Source organism: Phacochoerus africanus, chromosome 2 (genome assembly GCF_016906955.1).
Source record: "Phacochoerus africanus isolate WHEZ1 chromosome 2, ROS_Pafr_v1, whole genome shotgun sequence".
Classification (NCBI taxonomy): domain Eukaryota; kingdom Metazoa; phylum Chordata; class Mammalia; order Artiodactyla; family Suidae; genus Phacochoerus; species Phacochoerus africanus.
The window spans coordinates 2,611,731-2,631,544 of record NC_062545.1 but is presented as its reverse complement, the minus strand read 5'-3'; the positions used below and the strand labels follow the sequence as shown (position 1 = coordinate 2,631,544).

The 19,814-nt window shown below is 55.4% G+C and overlaps 1 protein-coding gene across 1 annotated transcript; it reads right to left on the bottom strand.

Annotated features, from left to right (window-relative positions):
* Positions 1 to 14,131: 14,131 nt before the first annotated feature.
* PRR18 (proline rich 18) lies at positions 14,132 to 17,310 on the bottom strand. Its single transcript, XM_047769309.1, has 2 exons — positions 16,772 to 17,310; positions 14,132 to 16,673 (listed from the first exon to the last, which is right to left on the bottom strand). Exon 2 carries the CDS (start codon positions 16,640 to 16,642, stop codon positions 15,833 to 15,835), a length of 810 nt encoding a protein of 269 aa, XP_047625265.1. The 5' UTR covers positions 16,643 to 16,673; positions 16,772 to 17,310; the 3' UTR covers positions 14,132 to 15,832.
* Between the last annotated feature and the right edge of the window lie 2,504 nt (positions 17,311 to 19,814).

Sequence of the window (19,814 nt, the reverse complement as noted above, 5' to 3'; positions counted from 1 at the left end):
TTTCCTTTTTTTCTTGACTCTTTCACGAAAATTGGAGGGTATCTAACAATTTGATCTCCATGGCTAGCTTTATTTTTGCAAACAAATCCAAAAGCCATCAGACAATGTGATGTTTGTTTTTCTGTGGTGCTATTTTAAATAAAGAGCCCTTACAAGCCTCTGCAGCATTTTCAGGCAGGGTTTTAACCACTTCTCAATTCCCTAGGGAAACAGTCAGGCCGGTGGTCCTTCCTGGGACAACACAGAAGGCGCGCAGGTGGCCCCACCGGGAGAACGGTGCCAGGACTGGTGGAGGCGCCCGTCCCCCTGTCCTTCGCATCTCCTCCACCTCCGCTGTCTCCACCGTCTCGGCCTTTCCCCCTTCTCACCCCACCCCTGACCCTGACCTTGACCTCGGTGCCCCCCCATCACCCCTCTCTGCGCATGCGCTAGCTCAGGGTGAGGCTCCAGATGGCCGGTCCCAGGGTGCGCGGTTCCAGTCCAGGCAAGTCCAGGCCCCGCGTCTCTACAGTCGTTGTCACAACACAGCCACAGTGCCTGGCGACCGTGGTGCCTCCGAGGCCCTGCGCCAGCACCCCGGTTCTCATTTACCGTTCACTGCACCAACCACTGCCCAGTTCACATTGGAATTTATTGCCGGTTTGTGCCAGCTTCTGAATTTTCTTTTTTTTTTTTTTTGAAGTTTTTGTTTTGTTTTGTTTTGTTTTGTCTTTTCTAGGGCCGCTCCCGCGGCATATGGAGGTTCCCAGGCTAGGGGTCGAATCGGAGCTGTAGCCACCGGCCTACGCCAGAGCCACAGCCACGCGGGATCCGAGCCGCGTCTGCAACCTACACCACAGCTCACGGCAATGCCGGATCCTTAACCCACTGAGCAAGGCCAGGGACCGAACCCGCAACCTCATGGTTCCTAGTCGGATTCGTTAACCACTGCGCCACGACGGGAACTCCCCAAAGCTTCTGAATTTTCTTGCTCTTTTTAGGTTCTTTCCTCCAAGAAAGCTCCTCGAGCTTCTGGATCTGGTCTTGCCTGGAAATCAGTGAGCATTCGGGAACATGCCATGTGTTTGCATTTTGATAAGCTGCACGCACTTGTGATACTTAGAATTAAACTAACTGTGGGGCCCATGATACCTCGTTGGGCTCAGGAGCTGTGGAGCTCGAGCTCCGTTCCTCTTTACGGTCCGTCAGGCACGTCAGTCCATCCTTTCAGGTGCTTTCATGGCCAGGATCCTGGCACCAGGAGGGTAAGGTGTGGGACTAGGGCAGATCTGGGGTCGGGGAACGTGTGGGTGGCCCCCATCCCTCTCCCGTCCCCGTGGGAGGGAACACAGCCCGAAGTCACTTCCGTTTGCACGTAATGTGTTGGCTTCAGCTGGGAAGTGAGCAGTTACCCCAGAGTGAGAGGTGGGGGCCTCCCCGCTGCTCTGAGGGTCACAGGGCTGATCTGACATGGAGAGAGTAAAACTGTTTGGAAGGGGTTTCTTTTCTTTTCTTTTCTTTTCTTTTTAGGGCCGAACCCATGGCATATGGAGGTTCCCAGGCTAGGGGTTGAACTGGAGCTGTAGCCTCTGATCTCCACCACAGCCACATCAACATAGGATCTGAGCCGAGTCTGTGACCTACACCACAGCTCACAGCAATGCTGGATCCTTAACCCACTGAGCCAGGCCAGGGATCAAACCCATGTCCTCGTAGATGCTGGTCAGGTTTGTTTCCACTGAGGCACGACGGAAACTCCCTGGAAGGGGTTTCTTTACTGATTATAAAACTGGAGTTTCCCTTATGGCTCAGTGGAAACGAACCAGACTAGTATCCATGAGGACGCAGGTTTGATCCCTGGACTCCCTTAGTGGCTTAAGGATCCAGCATTGCCGTGAGCTGTGGTATAGGTCACAGAGGAGGCTTGGATCCCGAGTTGCTGTGTCTGGGGTGTAGACCAGCAGCTGCAGCTCCGATTCGACCCCTCGTCTGGGAACTTCCACGTAGCACACCTGCAACTCTAAAAAAACAAACAAAACCCAAAAACCTATAAACCTCCTTCCCTCCATCCTCGAAGCCTGTGAGACTGTACGTGAGCAGCAGTCAGGAGCAGACTGGCCAGGTTGAATTACTGTTCACCAAAGTGTAATTTTCAGTTCATAAGTAGGAAATACTGGAGGGCCCAGCCCCTCACTGAAGTCGTATTTATGATGCGTCCCAAAGGAAGGGCAAACTTAATGCTTGTTTAGGGAATTCGTTTTAAAAATTATGGTAATAGGGGAAAACTACACAGCCAATAAGATCATGTGGTAGGAGAATATTGAATAAGGTGAGAGAATCCTCATGTTAATTTTCAAGTAGCTCTTTTTATATTTGCTTAGATTCTAAGAGGGAAATACACACAGATGATCAAAGAGAAGATATCCGTTTGGATAAAAGAATCATGAATGCTGTTTATTTTCTCCCTTTTTTTTTTGGCCACACCCACAACATGCAGAAGTTCCCGGGCCAGGGATCGAACCCATGCCACGGCAGTAACCAGAGCCACAGCAGTGACAACACTGGATCCTTAACCTTAGCCGGCAGGGAAATCCCATTTTCCACCTTTTTTTTTTTTTTTAATGGTTGCACCTGTGGCATATGGAAATTCCTGGACTAGGGGCCAAATCAGAGCTACAGCTGCCAGTCTACACCACAGCCAGAGCAATGCTAGATCCGAGCCACATCTGTGACCTACACCACAGCTCACGGCAACGCCAGATCCTTAACCCACTGAGCAAGCCCAGGGACTGAACCCACATCCTCATGGATACTAGTAGTGTTTGTTACCACTGAGCCACAACGGGAACTCCCAGTGTTTAATTACCTTTTAAAATGCATTTCAAAATCCCTTAAGCTATGACTGAAAAAGAACAGCAACTTAGCTGACACCTGAGCCGCCTTTCTTCCTCCTCAGAGGGCTTGGCTGAGCTAGGGGACAGTCCCCAGAGATGTGATGGCACTTACAGACGCCTGGTCCTTCCTGGGGAGCGTGGGGGGCTGGCTGTGACTGAAGCACAGAAGTCCTTAAGCTGAATCACCCATTGCTGGTGAGACTCCCTTAAACAGCAAGAAGCCCCCTAGAACTACCTACCGCCTCCTCACCAAGGCCCTGCAAGCCCCCAGGGATCTGCCCGGTCCCCCCACCTCCCTGGGGGCTCACTGTCCATCACCACTCAGGCCCCTTGGGGTTCATCTGTCGCTGACTCCTAGCCCCCCGTATTGAGGTCTCCCACCACCAGAATTAAGCCACGCAAGGACTCTCAGGGATGCACCAAGAGATCCCAGACTAGTGCAGCACACATGTGGCTTTGGGAAGTGAAGGCATGTGGTCACCGCCTGTGACAATGCACATAAGAGCCTGGGGCAAAGCAGGTGCTCCGAGTCCCTGAGCTGCAGTGACCGGAGGCTTCCACCCCGCCCTCCTATGACCAGACGCCTCATCCTCCCCTCTGCCCTCCCCCACTGTGCGAGGTGAAAGCTGCCCTCACCCCAAAATCTGTGTCCTGCAGGGAGCGACACGCGAGCCACCCATCCATCCCCAATCATTGGATTCCCGCTCGTCCCCACTGCCTGGGTCCCTGCCCTCTCCAAAGCCTGCTTCCTCCGCTTTCCCTCCCATTCTTTCTGTTTTTTAATTGAAGTGTGATGGACTCAGCAGCCTATAATAGAATATTATTGTACCTATTATTATTGCAGAGGTACAACAATATTTTTATACATTGTGAAATGGTCACCACGATAGGTGACCATACAATGTCGTTCCAGTGTTATGGACTATTTCCTCATCCCCCGCTCATTTATTTTATAGCTGGAAGACTGTCCCTCCCCCGTCCCTCCCCTCTGTCGCCACCCCCCTTCCAGCTCCCATAACCTTCTCACAACTCTCTTTTTGCTCAAGTTGAAGCAGAGCTGGTTTCTACTTCTGACACCAAAGGACGCTAATTGCGTTCCCTATTTTCCTACTTAAATGCACAATGAAAACCAAAGTTAAAAAGTTGTTTATTTGTGTTTAATAATTGGACTAAGTGTGTAGTTCCTGCCCAAGTAACTCTTGACTGCTCACGTCCAAAAGCTGGGAAAACCGCCCAGCGACCCCACATTCTGAGGATTCTAGAAGCCGTCCAGAGGCTAACAGAGCTGCAGGTTACGCCTAGAGGAAGCCATGAAATATGAATTATAGTGTTAATTCTACCAGGATCTGATACCAAAGCAATAATCTTCCAATTCCCCTGCCCTTTCCAGGGCCCAGCCCCCCCCCCCCCCCCCCGCTGACATCACATCCTGGCAGCAAGGGGAACAGCTCTGCGTGTCTCTGGCTGCTGTGGGCACCACAGAGAATTGACTTGTTAGTTACCAGCTTTCCTGCTGCCAAGTTGAGACATCGTCAGATCACCTTCTTATCGAGCTACTTAATACTTTAGGTAAAGATGGATGTAAAAGATAATTGAAGAGTAAACATGCAAGTTTTCGGTATCAACTGCGGTGCTACCATCTAAAGGTGACAGACAGTCCTGTCCCATTTGAAATTCTAAGAGGGACAGTCGGAAAAACTGGGTGGAAAACTGGGTGATCACAGCAACGCCCTTTCTTTTTCTTTTTCTTTTCTTTTTTTTAAATGGCATATGGAAGTTCCCAGGCTAGGGGTCAAATCAGAGCCTTAGCTACCAGCCTTCGCCACAGCCATGGCTCCCTGGGATCCGAGCCTCATCTGGGACCCACATCACAGCTCACGGCAACGTCGGATCCTTAACCCACTGAGCAAGGCCAGGGTCGAAGCTGCATCTTCATAATGCTGGTTGGGTTTGTCACTGTTGAGCCACAGTGGGAACTCCCTGAGGGGTGTTTTAGTGTCCCTGGAAATCCAGTGGTTCTATTTATTCTACGTCATAGCATTTGTACCTGATTGTAAGCATCTATAAGATACTAAGTTTTTTGAGATAAGAAAAGCCAAATGAATAGGGTCCTGCAGTTGAGTTTGTTGACATACAAATAAAATCATGGAAATAAAATAAAACCCCTGGAAGAGGTTTTCCTGTTTACGTCGTATTTCCATGGTGACATTAATCCATGAGCTCAGGTGTGCACCTGCCACAGGCTCATTCTTTTTTTCCTCTAAAAATGGTAGGCAGGTTTTTTTTTTGTCTTTTGTCTTTTGTTGTTGTTGTTGCTATTTCTTGGGCCGCTCCCGCGGCATATGGAGGTTCCCAGGCTAGGGGTTGAATCGGAGCTGTAGCCACGGGCCTACGCCAGAGCCACAGCAACGCAGGATCCGAGCCACGTCTGCAACCTACACCACAGCTCACGGCAACGCCGGATCGTTAACCCACAGAGCAAGGGCAGGGACCGAACCCGCAACCTCATGGTTCCTAGTCGGATTCGTTAACCACTGCGCCACGACGGGAACTCCGGTAGGCAGTTTTTTTATTCCGTTAAGAGGTAGACAGATGAACATGGAAGGCTGTCCCATTTCACTCACCCAAAGTTCATCGCCCACTGCATTTGCTTCAGGACACCTGACCCCACAGCTGAACCAAAAGAAGCTGCTACATTGTTGGCTCCCACGGAGAAGGCCAGGACAGATGCAGTGATGAAGCCCAGGATAAGCATCCATAGGTAGTCTACCAATGGACCAGAAGCAGCAATAGGACGGGTGCTCAGTGTTGCCACGGTAGATGCCGTTCTCTAGAGTAGTGGTGCTTTAATAAACAAGAGAATCACTGAGCAGTTTTTGAGCTGTGTAAACAGAATATGGGGTATCAAAAATGCTCTAAGAAATAATATATATTATATAAAATTAAATACTGTAAACTATGGCACAGAAACAGAGCTGGGGAGTTACTGCTATACACTGCGTATGCGCATCTGTTGTCTGGGGTTTCTTTGGCTCTGGAGGGCTAGAAGCGTGGAGCAGGATTCCAAGGACGCAAGTTCATCCTGCAGTCGGTGAGCGCATGGCCCTGGCCGGAGGCTCGGGAAAGTCTTGGCGGGGCTGGAGACCCACCCAGGAAGGAATCCAAGGGCCCCTCGGTAGCTGAGAGTCACAGGCTCACTCTTTATTGTTGTTTCTGTTATTTTAAGAAATTATTACCTGACCAAGACACAAAGAGAATTCTGAATAAAGGCCATCATTTCCTCACTTTGGGTTTAGTGCCTTGTGGCCCCTTGTCTGTCCCTAACGAGCTGGAAGAGGCTACTTCAGAGGAGTACATCGGGGCCTTCCAGATCCTTCCAGAGGAGGAAGAAAAAGGAAAGTGCTGGACCTGGTGGTGGCTTGTGAATTCTCCCAACGGGAAGGAAAATGTGGGGGAAGAATCTCATTGAACCAGGACGTCCCCAGAAAGCCCGGAGTTTGCGGGGATGTAACTGCATTTCCCCTCTGTCACAGCTCCCAGGACCGAAGGTGATGCTGGCTGCCTACCTCCCCCCGCCACCCCCGCCCCAGGAGTGGATGTGGGGAGGCCCCCAGCCCCCAGGGAAGCTCAGCCAGGGCAGCTGCTCAAAGAGCCACTGACCTGACGGTTCGCTCCCAGTGGCTGGGCCCTTGAAAACCACCAGCGTGGTTGCCAAGGGTTTTGTTGACGGGTGGGTGGGGCCTGGGCCCCATTGGTTCACACCAGTAGCTATCAAAGATTTTTGGTGGGTGAATACCAGAGTCTTTTTTTAATATCCAGTGAATTTTGTGTGTGTGTGTGTGTGTGTCTTTTAAGGCAGTACCCATGGCATATAGAGGTTCCCAGGCTAGGGGATGAATTGGAGCTGTACCCACCAGCCTACACCACAGCTCATGGCAACACCGGATCCTTAACCCACTGAGCGAGGCCAGGGATTGAGCCTGAATCCTCATGGATACTAGTCAGATTCATTTCTTCTGAGCCACGATGGGAACTCCCAATGAATATTTTTAATAAGCTTTTTTAAAAAATTATAATTTCATTTGTTTTCAGGTTTTTTTTTTTTTTTTATGCGAAACCAAACAGTATTGCTTCCCCCAGCGGCAAGGGTAAGAGGCAACCTGAAGTCGAGTGGAAAAGGCTGGAGGAACCCATTCCAGGTGCATTTTGGGGACAAGCATTCCTAAATTTTTCTTTAAAAATCTGATACTTTGGTCACAGTGAGCATGTGAATTTTATGGATGTTAAGAGTCCTGGAGTTCCCGCCATGGCGCAGTGGGTGAAGGATCTGGGTTGCTGCAGCTGCAGCTTGGGTTCAATCCCTAGCCCAGGAACTTCCATATGCTGTGGGTGCAACCAAAATAAATCAATAAATAAGTGCCTGATAAAGGAAGCTGCAGTGACTCCCCCCTGTGAGATGCTTCTCAGTTGGCAGGTGGAACTTCTCTCCAGCACGAATCCAGGATTGCAGACGGTATGCAGGGCAGCTTCTAGGTGCTTCCAGCACCACCCGGAAATGCGCACGCGCATGTCAGCACAACCCACTGGGGTGCAGCACAACCCACTGGGGTGCACCACTCACAGTCCAAGGATGGGGACCCTACGAGGTTCCCAAAAGACCCCTGGAGGCGAGCCCGGCAGCGCCAGGACGTCATGGGTACACGCGCCCTGAGCACTGGGGTTCCTGGCCTCTAGCTGCTGAACGAGCCAACAGTCAACAGTCACGTTCTGGAAACATGGGGCTCGTGGCCCCCACGGAAGGAACAAGCCCTCATCCTCTGTAGCTCAGGATGGACGTTAGTGGTTCTTCACAGTTAAAGGACAGTCGGGGCTCTGAGACGCAGCCAGCCCGCCTGGGGACACGTCCACAACCGTAACCCCGGCCCATGGCGCATCCAAGCCGAGAAGGGCGTTGACGTTGATGCTCGCGAGGTGGGCACCACGCCAGCAAGACTGGGGGGCATCTGTTCCTATGAACAGGGCCCCCAAACAAGTCTTGCACTCAAATGTATGTTTGAACAATGACGTTACAATATTGATTTGGGTTTATTTCCTTAAAAACGGACTCGGATTGTGTTTTGCACAGAAAGCTATCAGAACTCTGAAGGTTTTCTGGGACCTGGAGGACAAGGGGGGCTTTGGAGGGAGGCTGGCCTGTGGGGCCCCTCTGGCACGATGGCCCTTCTCCCTCCCTGTTCATCTGCTCCCCCGTCCCCCCTCCAGACGAGAGGGATTGAATCCAAGCTGCAGCTCCAGGGCTGTTCCAGTGACAGTGGACGCCGGCTGACCCCCTATTCCTGTCCCACCTCTCCTGCTCCTGCGTCCCAGCCCCTCCACCTCCTCAGATGCGTGCTGCCCTCCCCTCTGCCCTCAGAGCAAAGGTCCCACCACTTGTTCCGGAGCAAATGGCCACCTCTGCTGTGCCAGCCACGCACAGTCCCTGTGAACATTGATCTGCGTTTTCTGGCAGAAAAAGACTCTTCAGGCCTGATCATCAGCCGGGCAGCTGGGCTCAGTGATGGGGGCTGGGCTCAGTGATGGGGGGCTGGACTCAGTGATGGGGGGCTGGGCTCAGTGATGGGGGCTGGACTCAGCAATGGGGGGCTGGGCTCAGTGATGGGGGGCTGGACTCAGCAATGGGGGGCTGGGCTCGGTGATGGGGGCTGGGCTCGGTGATGGGGGCTGGGCTCAGTGATGGGGGCTGGGCTCAGTGATGGGGGGCTGGACTCAGCGATGGGGGGCTGGGCTCAGTGATGGGGGGCTGGACTCAGCAATGGGGGGCTGGGCTCAGTGATGGGGGCTGGACTCAGCAATGGGGGGCTGGGCTCAGTGATGGGGGGCTGGACTCAGCAATGGGGGGCTGGGCTCAGTGATGGGGGCTGGGCTCAGCAATGGGGGGCTGGGCTCAGTGATGGGGGGCTGGACTCAGCAATGGGGGGCTGGGCTCGGTGATGGGGGCTGGACTCAGCAATGGGGGGCTGGGCTCAGTGATGGGGGGCTGGACTCAGCAATGGGGGGCTGGGCTCAGTGATGGGGGCTGGGCTCAGTGATGGGGGCTGGGCTCAGTGATGGGGCGGCTGCAGGACACCTGGACATCAGGCCCTTCCCATCTCAGCGCTGCTGGAGATGCCTCACTTGTGCTCAGAAAGCACCGTTCCCTTCGTGTCACCCCCAAAGCCTTTCTAGTCCTTTGTGACTCGGCCCTTCACCTACTTCCCTAAGGAGGGTCCACCGTGATTCTAGAACAAAGGTGAGTGCAGCTAGAAGCCTACCCACCAGAAGCATCGCTCACGGGATCAAGTCCAGTTTGAGCCTGGAATGTCGGTTCATCTTTCCTTCCAACTGGCGGGGGGTCCCTTCTCTTTGTGCTGCATGTTTAGCGTTTTGAGGGCATTTTTTCTAAAATTCAGTCAAATAGGGTGTTGTTAGTGGAAGAGCAGGTATCACTTCTGCCAGGAGCGTCCAGGCCCTGAAAGGCGTCCCTCCCAGACGGGCCTTCCGTGGAGACGGAAAGCGAGGAACACGCTCCTTGACGCGCTTTGACGGCGGGGCCGGGGGCCCTCGGGCCCGTCCGCGGGGACAGCTGTGCTTTACAGCACGTGTGACATCAGCTGATCGCCCGCAGGTGGCCCGTCCACCCCTCCCCGTGGTGTTTCTCCCCAGGCCCCGGGGACCGCACAGCGGTGGGTACTGGCCGTGCTTAGTCATGAATGAGCTCTTTGTTGGAAGGCCCGTCTCCACCACTGAGTGGCGATTGTTCCAGAACCTTCTGGCTGGGTCGTCTCTGCCAGTGCAGCACTGTGGTCAGTGAGGTCACGCTCAGGGGTCTGTTCCTAAGGACGCAAACACCGCATCACCACGTGCCCGTCCGGCCCCCGCCCAGAGCTCCCACTGCCCGGGTCCAGAGGGGACGTGGGGCAGACAGTGACCGCCTGAGGCCACTGGGAATGTGCGGACCCGGGATGGACGCAGGCCCTGCCAGCATGTCCGTGTGCCGCCTGGACACACAGCCCTTTGGGGTCACCAGTTCTCCCTCCGTGTTTGTCTGCTTTCTTGTTTACCCAGAAAGTTGGCTTCTTCTGCTAAGCGCGCCTTTTCAGAGGTCCCTGGGGTGTTTTCATGCTTTCGTCCTAGAGGCTGTGTCACCCCACCCAACCCCACCCCTGGGTGACACACTCATTCTCGGGTGACTTTCCCTAGCCCCCCACAAGTGTCATAACTAGCAGGGTGCTGACCCCTCCACTTCTTCTGACACTCAGGCACTTCCAAGTGGAGGGGCCAGCACCCTGCTAGTTATGCCTGAGTGTCAGAAGTTCTCCTGGGATTTCTGGGGGTGCTTCATTTCGGGAGGGACATGGAGGCAGGGTGTGTGGGGGGGCACATATCCCCCTGCACCCGGCACCCACGGAAGCTGGAGCCGCTGGGCACTGGCTGCAGTTTGGTTGCTCCCGCTCACACCTGGGTCCCCGGCTTCATCTATAAAACCGGCCAAAGAGTTTCATCCCAACCGATGTTGAACAGAAGCGCTCGGAAATGGACTAGTCTGGCCGACGCCATACGAAGTCACCTCGGGGCTGTGGGCAAGCTGGTCCATGGCACCAGGAACCATGCGGAGCCCACACGCAGCCTGTGGCGGAGAAGCGACCCAGGACGAGGGGGGCGCCCGGGGCACAGCAGAGGCTCCCTACCATGAATGGCATGGCCCTGCAACCCAGGCTGCCCCTGCAGAAGGGACACTATTTTTTCCAATGTGTGGGTGGAAAATGTATGACCGTGTGTTGGCCGCTTTCTGTTTATTCTTTTGCTTAAGACAACAGTCAGAATTCTCCTCACTTCCACCCTCATGAACCGCGATGCAAAATAAAAAACATTGGAAGTTCCCATTGTGGCTCAGCGGGTGAAGAACCCAACTAGGATCCACGAGGATGCAGGTTCCATCCCTGGTCTGGCTCAGCGGGTTAAGAATCTGGTGTTGCAGTAGGTTGCCGATGTGGCTCTGATCCCATGTTGCTGTGGTTGTGGTGTAGACCGGCAGCTATAGCTTGGATTCAACTCCCACCCTGGGAACTTCCATATGCTGTGGGTACGGCCATTAAAAAAAAGAAAAGAAAAGAAAAGAAAAATGAATAAATAAAAAAATATCGATGCCCCAGATTTGTGGCTATCAGCTGTTTTTACTGTTTGGCAAATTAAGATATGGACCCTGGAAAGGAAACGTTTCCAGAATAACACAGAGAAAAGCTTGGCCGGTGCCGGCTCTGAACAGCGCTGTTGACAGCAGATGGGACAGCTGTAACGTCAACTCCCGTCCCTGGTTTGAATGATCGTCCTTTTAAAGTCGGTAGGATTGCAGTTAAATCCCTCTTATTCCTCATCTTGGCAATTTGTGATTTTCTTCTTTTTTGCTTGATCGTCACGCTAGATGCTGCTCGTCTTAACTAATCTTTAAAAAGAACCAACTTAGAACTTGGTACATGTTCTCTATTGCTGGTGTCCTATTGTGTTTATTCCTGGTGTGATCTTTATCCAAGAAATGTTTTAAATCTATGCTCCATGGAAAATTCAAGATTCCCAAAAGCCACCTGGAAGTGGTACCCGTGAAGGTCCCCCCAGGCACTCGCCTGCGCTCCCTTGGTGCTCGCTAGACTTCTGCGTGCAGCTTATGAACTTGAACCCAGAGACCTGGGTAGGAGGGCAGCTCTGAGACTGGGTGGGGGTGAGGTGCAGGTGGGAGCTGCTTTCCTCTCTACAGCTCTGTCTCCGTATGCAAATGGTGGGCAGCCTGTGTGGGATGCTGCGGGCGCTTGTCCTCCTATCCCCAGTACACAGAAGAGATGGCAGGCACAGAAGTGTAATGAGAGATGGCTGGCCCCGGACAGCGGCCTGGAAGGCTCCCAAGGCCACCTTCAACCTCCCTGAGAAGCCTTCTCCCGGACCACTCTAGGGAGGGGCTCAGTCCCTAAGCTGGGCATGGGGCTACCAGCTCGGCCCAAGGGAGCCACCAGCTCTTAATGGCCAACATCTGGACAAAGGCGGTGCTGGTCTGAACCGGGCCAGTCTGGGCACCGCACAGGCGACAGTCTTGGGTGCAGCTCTGTAATCACGGGCGCTCTTACTGCTTCCTTGACATGGACTGTTGGCTCAGGGCTGGCTTTAATGACACAGCACCGCTGGCTGAGATCCCCACGCTAACATCCAAGGGACACAATGACAATTTCAGAGTCAGTTTGATCTGACAGGATTCCCCAGCGCACCACCCTCCACCGAACCGTGCCACAAAGCGCAAGTTTCTCATTTCTGGCATCTGCTTTTTCTGGAAGCAGAGCAGATCAACATAAACCCTCTGAGTGCCGGGGTGTCCCCTGAATATGTGGAATTAGGCCACACATGCCCCGGCTCTGGGGACTCACATGCTCCTCCCTTAGACGCATATCTCTTACTACGACGTGGAGACCACGGGCCCTGCACGGCCGGGGGATGGGGCAAGACCGGCACTGCCCGCCCAGAGCCCGCTTCCCACCTTCTTCCTGCCCTGGGCACCTTCGATCACTTTCTCCACGAACCCAGAGCTTTCAAAGACGGATCATGTTTACGAAGCGATGAGCTCAGCTCAGAGGGACCTGGAGTCCGTGCTCTGACCCACCCTCTCCTTTCCGATGGAAATGACCTGCTGGATTGAAATCACTTTCAGCAAAAGAAAGACATTCTAAGACGTTCTAAGTGAGTGGATGTAGAAGGAAGTCTTTTTTTTTTTTTTTTGATCATTTTAGGGCCACAGCCACAGCATATGGAGGTTCCCAGCCTAGGGGTCTAATTGGAGCTGCAGCTGCCGGCCTACACCACAGCCATGAAACACCAGATCCAAGCCACACATGCAACCTACACCATAGCTCACAGCAACGCTGGATCCTTAACCCACTGAGCGAGGCCAGGGATCGAACCTGCGTCCTCACGGATACTAGTCAGATTCATTTTCACTGCACCACAAGAGGAACTCCCTGTAGAAGGGATTCTTAATCGGAAGTCCACGGCTTCCTAAAATACATACGAATTCTGTTGTTAGGCTGCACATGTTCTTGGGCGTGTATCTGAAATAGAGCCCCCGTGGGGGTTTGTGACCCACCAGGAGGTCACGCACTGCTGCCAAACAGCCCTATTGTGATACTATTTGCCTGGCAATAGAATTCTTAGAATCCCTGTCACTGTGATTAAGGCCAATGAACCTCTGCCAACCCCTGGAAACACCAGAGCCTCAGGCGGGGCAGCACCACGGAGAGACCCTCTCAGAAGAATTCTGAAAGCCCCCATGATCTCTTCCCGACAGGGTTTAACGTCCTCCTAGAAAGAAATGCAGGCATTGAACTTCTCTTTTATATATAAACATTAAGAAACCGCAGCCACGTGATGGAGAAAACCTCCCCCAAATGTCAGCTGCAACGCGAACAGACACGGCCTGTCACGCCTGGAACTTTTTCCGTTTTTTATTGAGCAACGCAAATACTCCACGCTCCATGCACCTGCTTCTCAGTGAAGAGCAAGGCACGCAACTCAACCGGACATCGCAGAGGAGAAGAAACTCTTTGCCTAGTGTCTTACTGTGGCCGGGGGGGGGGGGCATGAGATGGGATGCTCCCCCCCGGGGTGGGGGGGGAGACAGAGGACTAGCCAGGGACACAGAGATCACACGGGACAGCAGCAGGACCGAGGCACACGCTCCGGCAGACGCCGAGACGCCAAGATCAATTTCCCTAGGAAAGTCTTTAAATTATTATTTCACTCTCACAATGGGCAGGAAGCTGGGGCTCATAAGTACCAGTATTTGCTCTTAGAGCAAATGAACCCAAGTAAGTTACAACACTGCCCTCCTTGGGATCTCGGTTTACTCTCAAGCTGCTGGTGGTTCACTCTCAACCAGCTGGTTAAGGGCCAGAACGAGCGTGCCTCCCCTAGGACCATACTCTGTGGCCTCAACCAGGGCAGCCAGAGCCTTCACGGGCACAGGTCTTTTTTTTTTTTTTTTTTTGGCTTTTTAGGGCTGCACATGTGGCATATGGAGGGTCCCAGGCTAGGGGGTCAAATCGGAGCTGCAGCCACCAGCCTACACCACAGCCACAGCAACGCAGGATCCGAGCTGCATCTGCAACCTACACCCCAGCTCACGGCAACGCTGGATCCTTAACCCACTGAGCGAGGCCAGGGATCGAACCCACATCCTCATGGATTCTAGTTGGATTTGTTAACTGCTGAGCCACAAAGGGAACTCCGACAGGCACGTGTCTTAATTTCACCTCTGCTCTGTTGCTGACTTTGCCTCTCTGGTATTAACATACTCATGTAAAGTGAAAGACAACCCAGCTCTCTGCACTGAAACAGGTGGCAGGAAAGACAAGCTATTCAGTGGCTGGGGGTTGCTTTTGCATCCCGTCTGGTGATTGATGCAGCTCCCGCCAAAGGAGAAACTTCAGGTCTTAACTAAATTTGTGCCTAGCACCCGATACGGAGATTAGAGCAAGGATCGCCACAAGAAAAATACAAAAATGGTTTTTTAAAAATGTAAGGCTTCAATGTAAAATACAATTAAGACGACACATTAAAGTCAAACGAGATAAACCTTAGTTACTTTTACAAAATAAGTGAAAAATTGAGGTAATACATTACACTCTTCTAGAACCAGCTGTGTCTGATTCTAACATTTTCCCCTTCTCGCCCTTAGAGTCACATATACTCAGGCAAGGAGGAAACATCTAGAAGTCAGCCTGGAGTTAGTGGGGAAGAGTGTGACCCCTAAAAGGCAGAGGAGTTTACCCTTTATTCAAATAATAAATAGACATTTAAATAATCACTATATACAGCTGGACAAAGCCACCACGTCACTGATTTCACACAGTGATTAAAACCGCTGAAAGCACACACACATCTACCCCGCACCCCGCCTCCCCATAGAACCGGCCTCTGGCTGGAACGTCCTGTTCTGGGTCTGGGTACAACCGTCTGCATTTTCCCCTCTCCCTCTGGCTACCCGTCCTTTCTGGAGCACAAAAGACAGTTTGTGAGCAGCACTTCAAATAAGGACAATGCCTTTTCCAGAAGCTGAGCCACACGCCTGCTCACACCTTACTGGAGAGCTGAACACAACTGCTGCAGCTGTGCTTCAGAAAGACTACGGGGTGTGTGTGTATAAGCGTGAGTGTGTTTAAGGGTGCATTTGACAGCGCAAGGACGCGACTGTGAGAGCTGAGAGCATGCGTGTGTGTGCTTGAGGGTAACCCCGTGTGAGTATAGGCATGTGTGTGTGTTTGTGAAAGTGGGGGTGGGGAGGGCCCGAGGAGCTGCAAGCCCAGCGAGTCAGGGCTGTGACCACAGCGCACTGTCCCCACCACAGCGCCCACTCAGGCCGACCTTCCCGGCGGCCAGGACCCTCGCCCTTCCCAGTGGGGAGTTAACGTTTCCTTGGGTCTGCAGACTTTCCAGAGATATGGTGTCTACTTAGGAGAAACAAAATCATAAATGCAGCACCGTGTCCAGTTCTGTACCAGACGGCCACCCTCCTGGTCCCCCCACACCTGCCTGTCACCCGCTGCTCCGACCAGAGCAGCCCGAACCCAACACCCACAGGCGACAACCAACGACAGGGGCCTGCTCCCGGCAAGGGGTCTCCGGGACCCGTGGGGCCGAGAGGCATTTTCTCCGCTGCGCTCCCACCCCCACGATCGCCAAGGACACGGGTGGCCGCCAAAGAGGCCAGATGGTGCGGAAGGCAGACCTGCGGGGTGGAGGCCCCGGCGTGGCAGAGGGCGAGGTCGGCGGCTGGCTCCCGCCCCGGGCAGATGGTCCGCGGGGTCGGGGCGAGGCGGGCCCCTGGCTCACAGGAGGCCGGAGGTGCGCGGTGGCCGTCGGCGGGTCCGGAGGCGGGCGCGCGGTCACAGGGTGCTCAGGTGCGGCAGCGCGTCCAGGGACCGGGCTCGGTCGCGCGCGGCGGCCGCAGACTCCACGCCGCGCAGCCACTCGGTGCACTTGCGCACCAGGCCCTCGTCGGCGGCCGCGGCCTCCTCCTCGTACTCCACGTCGTCGTACTTGTGCCGGTCGTTGAGCAGCGACACCTTGAGCAGCGGGCGCAGGTCGGCGGGCCTCGGGCCGGGGTCGGGGCCCCGCAGGGCGCCGGGCGGGGGCGGGCGGCGGCCGAGGCCCGCGGCCCGGGCGGGGAGGCAGGGGCCGAGCGGGCGCCCGGCGTCGGCCGAGGCTGCGGGGGGCGCCCGGCGGGGCCGCGCCAGCAGCTGCCTCTCCAGGTGGCGCCGCTGGATGACCAGGACGGCCTCGGGCGTGAGGCTCAGGGAGAAGCGCCGGGCGGCGTCGGGCCCGGCCGCCGAGGCCGTGCTCCCCGCGGGGCCGTCGCCGCAGCCGGCCGGCCGGGGCGCGCACGGGGCGGGGGCGCGCGGGCGGCCGGGCGCGGCCGGGGGCAGGGCGCGCGGGGAGGCCGGGCCGGGGGCGCGGCGGGCCGGCGGCCTCTTCAGGGTGGCGGAGGGCCAGGAGCTGGACAGCAGCCCCTGGGGCCGCTCGGGGGGCCGCCTCTTCTTCTCCGCGGCCGCGGCGGGCGGCGAGGGCCCGGGCGGGGCGCAGGGGGGCGCGGGCGCCTTGCGGGGTGCGCCGGGCTTCCGGGGCGGCGGCGGCCGCGCGGCCGGGACCCCCGGGGCGGGGGTGGGCGGCGGCGGCGGCACGGGCGGGAAAGGCATGGTGCTGCCGGGCCGGCGGGTGCTCAGTGCCCTGGAAGAAGAGGGGCGGCTTTAGTCCCCGGGGCGCGGAGCCGGGCGCCCTCTCCATGGGTGGCCGGGGTCGGCCCCTCGCGCTCCCTCCGTACCCACCTCGGTCCAGCCGCGGCATCGCCGGCCCCGCCAGGTCCCCGCGCCCACACCCCGGGGCTGTACGCCGCCGAGGCACCCTCCTTCCTTGGGCAGCCGGGGGCTCCTCGCCCTGCGGGGTGCGGATCGCCACCGGCCGCCTGGTCCGCGCCGAGCGAGACGCGCGGGCGGGAGGAGGAGCTGAGCGCGCCGGCGGGAGGCGGGCGCCGCGGGGCGAGGTGCCCCTGCGGCCGGCTGTTGTCACGACCGACTGGGCCGGGCGACGCTCCTCGGCGGACCTGCCACCGCCAGGGCTAGTTTTCATCCATCGGAGGCGGGGAGAACCGGGCGTGTCCTAAGCCCTAGGCGGAGTCCTTGCCCAGTGCAGAGAAAATCCGGTGCCACCTCGCAGTGCCTTTAAGATGGTGGGAAGGACAGCGGCGAGGACCGCTGGCCGGGCTGGCCTCGGATTCCGGTGTCAGAGCAGAAAGCTGGCTGGAACTTGGAGGCGGGAAAAGACATTTCATTGAATTGTCTGGTGTCGTTTTTATAGAACGTTGATATATCGCTGCTGAAAGGCAGTCATTTTAAAATTAAACACCTAGTTCTCCTTGAATAGGCAAAATAAATAATGATACAGGACATTTCAGACGTTGGGTTCTTTTAGGGAGTGATTCCAGCGAGCAAAGGGGAGTAGGTATTGCTGTAACAGTGGTTCGGCATGCATGAGACATCTTCACTGTCAACTCAGATTCTAGAGGTAGAGACAGAAAAATATTTCTACAATATTCAAACGTTTGCTGAAGAAATGAATAATTCATTGGCCCACGACAGAGCGATGCATCATAAAGTCAAAGTTGCAGATAAGTCCTCCCAGCGTTGCTTATGGAGAATTTACCAAAACCACTGTCCAGAGGATGCGTGCTCCCGGGTTAACCCAGGAACGTGACCAAGTTGTGTTGGTTATGGCCCCGCATCAGCTAAGAGCCTTCAGATGTGGGCAAACTCAGGTGTGACCTGTGCCAACCTGCCAGCGGCCCTCCCCAGCCCCTCTGCTCTCTCCTGTGGCAGCACCCGCCCCTCCCTGCTGTCGGTGGCTTCCGGGACACTGGCCACGTTCCCTCCTCCCTGTCCCCATGTGTTCCACTGGTCAGGGCAGGGCAGGAAGGAAACTTGATAGAAACATTGGCGGGAAACATTTCTCACCACAGCCGACGGGGGACAGGTGGCTTAGGCCCCATAATCTCCCCCGGCTCCCGCAAAATACCCCACGTTTATATATTCCCCACAAAACACGCAAGCACAGCTTCCGGGCTCCTCACTCTCCGTTCTCTCCGGGAGCTTGTCCCCTTCCCTGCAGGGGCCTCGAGGCGACCTGTCTCCTCCCACAGTTTGGGGGGAGTGCCTTCGGGACAGTTTAGGTCAGAAAGTACCTGTCCATGCTGAAATCACACGCATTTTACTCCAGGTATTTCTGGGAGAACGTGGACCAGGTGTGGAAGCGGGGGCAGCAGGTGGGCAGGAGAAAAGATGAAGTCACAGCAGCCGGGGGGGGGGGGAACGGGAGAGGACGGTGGGGGGGCAGTGATCGACGCAGAGGTAGCAGGACACATGAGATTTGAGTAGGGGGCCCAGAAGTTCAAAAGCTGTAATGGTGTCGGCAATTGGGCGTCTCTCCTTCCTGCTTCCTAGTTCTCAGGATGCTGCGGAAGGAGTGACAGTGGAAGGGTGAGGGTTGCAGGCGAGTGGGTTGGCATCTCATCACTGGAACAGCTTGTGTATGTGACCAAGGAGCTCCGTGGCAGGTGCACGCCGGCTCCTCTCAGCCTCCATTCCACAGGGGGACAGGCTCCCAACACCAGCCAGGGGACGGGCGTGAGCCTCGGGGCCAGCATTTGTGCCAGCAAATGGTATCTGCAAGCGGGGAGGATGGAGTGAGTGCCCGCACCACCCCTCACCAGCAGAGACTGGGCTTTTGTTTAGTTTTTTCAGGGCCGCACCTGAGGCATGTGGAGGTTCCCAGGCTAGGGGTAGAATCGGAGCTGCAGCTGCCGGCCTACACCACAGCCACAGCAACACGGGATCCCAGCCTCATCTGTGACCTACACCGAAGCTCACAGCAACACCGGATCCTTAACCCACTGAGTGAGGCCAGGGATCGAACCCACACGCTCATGGATATTAGTCAGGTTTGTTACCTCAGAGCCACGACAGGAACTCCATGACTGGGCATTTTCCTCTGAGAGGCCTCAGACAGCCCTGGTCACTGGGATTCATCCTGTCCCAGCCCAGAAGCTTCGAGACTTGGAAGCTGAGGTCTGACCCTTGCGGCAGGAAAGTAAATGCTCTATGCCTGGCACCCAGCGCCCGCCCAGGGCGGCAGAGGGGCCCCTGTGCCTCGAGGTGGCTGCTGCCCCTGGAGCGGCCGAGGAGCGGGGTCTCTGAAGGGACTCAGCCTCAGCCTCTGCTGAAGCACCCGGCTGACGGCATCCTGTTCCCGGTCCGCCGCCTCTTCTACCTGAACTTGCAGCCCCTTGGGAATCAGGGGCCAGAAAGACTGGCCTGGACGGGGAACAGGCAGGAGAGCAGCACGTGTCATTCACCCCGGTCACCAGCCCGCCGGCTCTTAAAGGCTCCAATGCACTTTCTCTCTGGTTGACCTGACTAGCTGGTGGCGTTTACCAGGGAGGAAAGTCACACTGGGAGAAGACAGCCTCACACAGGTTCGGTATGGGGATGTGGCAGAAACGTGCTTAGTCAAGAAATAGTCCAATTTAATTCATAACTTACATAGGATTTTGCCTACCGTGCCCAGAACACAACAATGGGGAAAGCTGTGTACATATTAAACAGTGACACCCGAGCACCAGAACACTGTGACCTGCCTTCAGTTTCACAGCTGTGCTTCTGGGATCACGGGGCGGGGGGACAGAGAGGGCCTCTAAAATACACCATTACATGTCATCGAGAGGGTATGGAATGCATTATTTCAAATAAACTGGTTGATTTGAAAGGTCAGTTACTTTAAGCAAAATCAAATATATATATTCAGAACTGTCTGTACTTT